We start from the raw sequence: 6,000 nt of genomic DNA on the forward strand, positions 1-6,000 counted from the left end.
ATTGAATGAATATAAGATTGTAAACAACGGCATCGTCTCGGCGTGATGAACGAGTTATGCTGCTACGAGGGATGTTCTTTTAACATGCTGCGGTAACAAGTGCTTTGAAGCATTGGAATCCTTTCTCCAAAAGAAAGAGCAAAGCTACCGATATGTCGTTTAGTTTTAATTTGACGGTCATATCATGGATAGTAATGAGGTTCGAACAGAATGGATCGACAGGGGTTGTAGATTCGAGAACGCCAACAACACCACTCCGTTGCGACACGACCGGAAACGGGCACCTGCATTTCCAACGCCGACACGCCGCGATAGTCCACGAACTCACCTAAGCGTGACTCTCTCGCCTACCGCCCCATGCTGCGCGGCGTTTATGCTGGCAGAGGAAACTCACGAATTCGAGGGTTTGAACTTTCCACCCCACGATGACTCGTACCACACGCCCTTTGTAGCCCTTTTTCCTGCGGCACGAACAAGAGCTTTCACGACGGATTGTTGATGGTCACCACCAAAAAAGTGATTCTGACTCGCAGCAGAACGATGCTACCCCAAAATTGACCAGTTCCGATAATTTGTCCGGCTACTTCCGCTCTAGCAGTGCTTCGTGATTTGTGGGGGTGTTTGTGTGCTGGTGCGAATAAATAAATTAGTCTTCCTGCTGCTACTGCTATCCGAGATGCAGGTTACACATGGTCCATTTCGTATTTATGGGTTCATTTCCGTTCGGTTTGAGAGTATATTCTGTGGAGCAAAGCTGTGCGCACCCCCATACGCACATTTTGATAGTGTTCTATGGCTGCACAACGGCAGCTTTGGAATTTAATTATTAAAGAGCGTTGGTACGGTGCGGCTGATGCGTGTTCTTGTTAAAGGCAATGATAATTGAAACCTTTTAGAGTTTTATTCCAAAATATCGCAAACATCTGAAGAGAGAGAATTAATTTTTTTTTTTCATAAACACACATTTAGTAATTAGCGAGAGTTTCAAAAGAATTTATCATCAAACTGAAAGTTACGAATCACAAAGAAATGTTCAGTCGCTTGATATTATAGCTAAATCAATGCCAATATTAAAACCACTTAAATCAGATAATCATGATCGACGATCTTCTAGTTGCTAAGCAAATGGTGGGCATTGTGCGTCATCACACTGGTCGATGCCGTCAGTGTAGGGTAGGTCTTCAATCGCTGCAACTCCAACATCGTACCGAGCTCGAGGATGTGCGTATGCTGAGCTTGCACCAACCGCACCAACCGAGCCCGCTCAACGATGGCCGCCATACGGTCCTGGGTGGCCTTTTGCTCCGTCTGTTCTAGCTCCGTGTCACGCTGCAAATGCTGCTCGGTAACGTCAATGTTCAGAGCACGTGTCTCCTGATCGAGCAGCTTATTCTCCTTACGTTTCACCGCGATACGCTGCTCGATATCCTCCAGCGAGGTTTTCCTGCAAAACAAATGGATACGCCATTGATACCGAATGCTCGATCTAATCGATCGTCCCCCTGATACACGTACAGTTCCATCAACAGTTCTTCCTCGTTCTGCACCGCATTGCGTATTTTCTTCTCAAGCGCCAGCTGACTAAGGTCTTCCGTTCGCTTCATACCCTTCATTTTCAGCCAGCTCTGCACCTCCTTGGTGATCTTGCACTTCTCGACCGTTGCCAGCTGATCACGCAGATCGCGCAGCTGTAGCTTCAACGCCCGGTGCTCCCACTCCTGGTAGATGATCTTACGGCGGAACAGCGCCGCATTTACCATGGCATTGAGCTTCTTGGCACCGGCGCGCCGAATGATGGCGTTGATGTCTTCAACATCGGTCCGATGGATCAGCACACAGTTGGCAAAGTCGGTAGTTCGGCCAGTCTGCTGTATTTCGATCCAACCACGCTTCATCACCAGCTGCACCGTACGGTTGGTGGCGGCCTCGAACTGATGCCGGAAGATCATGTATCATTAGAGATTCATTACCTGGTACGCTGCGGCTAGAAAGTGAACCGTGTCGAACTTACTCTCTCATTTTGTAGCTCTTCCAAGCTTTGTTCAAAGGCCGTAAGGACGCTCCGTTTATTCGTTATCTCCCGTTGCAGCGCACCAATGGCTGCTTCAGCATCCGACAACATTAACTCACAACTTTTGAGCTACACATTTCAGGGACAGTAATAGCTTAACAATTAAAAGACTTAGAGTACAACGTGTGTCTACGTACCCTAAATTCGCTTTCGATTTTGATCCGTCGCATTTTGGTCAGCGTTTGCCACAGGCTGGCATCCATGCCTGCCGGGCAGTTGGTCGGTTGATCAAGAGTCTCACAGTGTCCGAGATAATCCTGGCACTCGCGTGGTAGTAACAGATTGCCGTGTGTACCTGCTGTCTTTTTGGCGACAATCCGCTTTGCCATATCCTGAAACACCGACACGGTTACGATCGATCGTAGCTGAGTTTTCGGTCTGCGTCTGCAAAAAGCCAGGAACACAAGTGCATAACGGTACGTTTCACAAGTTGTAAAGCTTTCGCGCTAGTCATACTTGAATATTTTGTATGCCTGATCGACTAACGCTGACTGGGCGGTGTCAGAAAAGTTGATCTTGAACTGTTTATCCAGCAAACGATCCTTCGCCCGCAGCGTATCGTACGTGTTCCGGTAGTCGGCCGCCTTCTCCTGGAACTCATTCGCCATCTCAGTGAGCGTGTCAATGTACTTAGCCGTCCGGTCGATCTGTTCCCTTAAACGATCGGCGTTTGCCTCATAGATCATTCTCGAATGGTTGTACAGAGTAGCTCTTAGAATGCGCATCTCCTCCTGCCGGATGGCCGACTCGATAATGATTTTCTCCAACGTCAGCTTTGCGACCGCCGTATTGAATCGCTTGATCTGCTGATCCAGACTTGCGGCAAGCTCCTGAAACTCTTCTTGCAGCATCTGACGATAGCGAAGACGATCTTGATGCAACACTGCACTAGCCTCTTCATACTCCTTAACCTCGCGAATGTCTGTTTCGTTGTAGTGCTGCGGTTCTTTTCCAATTTCCTGCAAAAAATGGGTCGCGTCAATACTTTTGTGGCAGTAAATTTGCTTAGAATCGTTCCCATACCAGACACTGTGGCAGCGGTAGACTCTTCTTGATCTCATCCTCCCACCGGTGCTCTAGCACACCGTCCATCATGGTCACCAGGGCACGTGCCTTGAAATCGTCCGCAAGTAACTCCTGTCTGCGTCGTTCCCGCTCAAGTTCTTCCAGCTCAAGCAATCGTTCAACACTCGGGCTAATGTACGGTGCCGCCGGTACTTCCGAATCCTCTGTACGAATAATGGTTTCCGGACGCTCATCAGGTTCGTACCGGGGATCTTCGATGTTCGTCACTTCGACCACACAGCGATCACCCATCAACTGGCCTATCAGAACCAGCTCCTGCTGTACGTACGTTGCCCTAGCATTGCGCTTCAATACGAGGTCCATCTCTTCCTCTTTCAAGGTTTTGATCTTTTCGAACTTGTCATTAAACAGTACACGTAACTTCTCGATCTCCATCTGAAAGTAGCGTAAATTCCGTACCGGTCACCGTCTATTCATACCTTGAGTAATACCACAGTAAGGAAACTCACATCGCCACAAATCAGCTCAAAGTAGAGCTGCTCGAACGTTACCACCTCTAGCTGGTCGTATCGCAACGGGTAAGGATCGAAGAAGCGATGAGTCGTGGTACCGGACAAAGCGTACGATTTCTTGATCGAGGCACGAGCCAAATTGTCCAGCACGTTACCGTAGTCCGGGTCACGATTGAGGATCGATTCCAACTGATACGTTGGCGTAGGCTTCCACGGAAGTAAAGCGTCATGGCTGGCCATTAGCTCCGTTTCACGATATACGCGTACCTTGTCCAGATAGTGCCGCAGCTCGTTAGTTGGTAGCATGGCATAGTTTTCCACAAATGAATGCTTAAACATTGATCTGTGGGTGATTGATAGCAACACGTTATAGAGGCGATTCGCATGCTGCTCGCAAAAAAAAGTACCTAATTTTCAGAGGTTTTTTGCTCATAGTTGCCCAACAATTGTCGATTAGCTGCTGGTTAATGGTACCTTCCGATACAATGTATTTCTGGAGACGCAATTTCTCTTCGTTCCGCTCTTCATTCGCCTGCAATGAAAATTCCATCCGAATGTGAACGGTTTAATAATCAGCGACAATAATGCAATATCCCAAGAGTGACAATAATGCAATATTCACCTTCTGTGTCATTGCTTCAGTTGCTTCCGTGTTAAGGTTAAATTCCTGCAGTGAAAACCTTTCTTCCGGTGGAACCGTTTCGTTGCGATCGACCAGCTGTTTAAGTTGTTGCTTGATCTCAACAAACTCGCTAAATATGGCTTCATGTTCCGGTTCGAATACTTTCCCCTTTTCTTGGCTTCGGGTCTGCTCATCCCGTTCAACCCAGGGAAGATTATCATCGGGTAGCGCCGTAGCTACTGATAGCTTATCTGCCGTATTTTCGGGCTCACATAGTGTTCGCTCAAATGCCTTAATGGTATCCTGGGACGGTCTCACAGAGCTTCGACCGAAGCTTTTTTGCAGCTTCAAGCAAATTAGCAACCCACCATGGCAAAGGATAGTTAGAAACCTGCAATTGTTAATTATAACCTTGATGAATCTTTTAAGATGTGAAAATTGTAGCTGAGCTTACTCATTCTTCACGTCCAAAGAAACATGACGTACTCCTCCATTATAACGCCCATCAAACATTAAACTGCATAGTAGCTTCTCGTCTAATGCATCATACAATGCGATCCTTCCATCCAGTGACCAAGCATACAGATAACGATCATCCACACCGAGCTCAAGGTGGAGTGCTGATTGCGGCGTCGAGAAACTACTCCTTACGATAACGCTAAGCATCCCTTCGGATCGTTTCAGTTCCAGAACATCGACAGTGTTCGATCGGACACGATGTCCGTACAGCAGAAACTCCAAGTTGGAGGATGCCTTTGGCACAATCCGAGTGTATTCATTAGGCAGTATGATCACAGTTTTAGTAGCCTCCTCCAGGGAACGCTGCTTTACGACGATTTCGATTTCCTTGAAGCTGATAACGCTGTTAGGCTGGATGGGTTCAACGATCAATACCTCCTCGCTGCTACACCAGAATAACAGTTCCCGTAGATCGTGCCGGTGTTTGAATACCTGTACTACGTTTACTCCGAAGGAAGGATTAATCTCCAGAATAGCGAAATTACCTTCTTTGTCAAGTGCAGCAAAATAGTTGCCATCGACAACGGCAAACTTCAGTAATTGAATCGAATGGCGAGATAGGTGCAACCTGCCAGTTACAATCGCCTGTTCTCCGTCTTTGATGACAATTATTTGAATTACTCCGGCATCAGTGCCAACCACTAGCAATGGGTGCACTGGGTGATTTGCAATGCACCGTAGCTGACCGACGTCGAGTGTCGAGGCAACGATTCCTGCATCGAAATTCATCAACCGAATCGTGCCGTCTGCCTTGACACCTACCATCCGTTTTACAGAACGCGTTACTCCGGCACAGTGGCCATAGCCTATGTCTAAATCTTTTAGCGAGCGGAACTCCACATTACGCACATCATAATCCAGGACGGTACGCATAATGACACCGTTAGTCGTGATGCCCAGGAGACCCTCTGAGGCGGAATAGTGCACTAGCTGGGCATAGGATGCATCGGCAAGCGTCGACCAGAGCATATTCCAGGTACCCTTCTGTTTCCGATAGAATTTCACGTGTCCCTCCGGTGCGCTAGCAAACAAACCTCCTTTACAGTAAAATATGAACGGAATAAATTCCGCTTCCGTGGCATCAGCATCCTCCGCATTAATGGTTTGTATAATCTGTCCGCTCGATGATGATACCTTCAATCAATCGAGCACAAAATGATTTCATGTTTCATATGAAGACAATGTGGGACGACCAAAGTTACTTACGATCGATATTTTGGCCTTTTGTGTTATAATAGCCAGATTTCCAT

General features: G+C 47.3%; 1 protein-coding gene across 1 annotated transcript in view; it reads right to left on the reverse strand.

Annotated features, from left to right (window-relative positions):
• Window positions 1–1,110: 1,110 nt before the first annotated feature.
• Window positions 1,111–6,000, reverse strand: part of LOC125959267 (cilia- and flagella-associated protein 43) — a 5,552-nt gene continuing 662 nt past the window's right edge. The window contains exons 2-12 of the mRNA XM_049692081.1: window positions 5,957–6,000; window positions 4,686–5,884; window positions 4,232–4,622; window positions 4,017–4,141; window positions 3,592–3,952; window positions 3,095–3,517; window positions 2,528–3,030; window positions 2,209–2,455; window positions 2,012–2,140; window positions 1,516–1,931; window positions 1,111–1,444 (exon numbers count right to left, since the gene is read on the reverse strand). The exon at window positions 5,957–6,000 is cut by the window's right edge and continues 330 nt beyond it. Of these exons, the coding sequence (XP_049548038.1) occupies window positions 1,111–1,444; window positions 1,516–1,931; window positions 2,012–2,140; window positions 2,209–2,455; window positions 2,528–3,030; window positions 3,095–3,517; window positions 3,592–3,952; window positions 4,017–4,141; window positions 4,232–4,622; window positions 4,686–5,884; window positions 5,957–6,000 (4,172 nt within the window). The remainder of the gene's footprint in view (window positions 1,445–1,515; window positions 1,932–2,011; window positions 2,141–2,208; window positions 2,456–2,527; window positions 3,031–3,094; window positions 3,518–3,591; window positions 3,953–4,016; window positions 4,142–4,231; window positions 4,623–4,685; window positions 5,885–5,956) is intronic.

The sequence above is a fragment of the Anopheles darlingi genome, chromosome 2 (genome assembly GCF_943734745.1).
Source record: "Anopheles darlingi chromosome 2, idAnoDarlMG_H_01, whole genome shotgun sequence".
Taxonomy (NCBI): domain Eukaryota; kingdom Metazoa; phylum Arthropoda; class Insecta; order Diptera; family Culicidae; genus Anopheles; species Anopheles darlingi.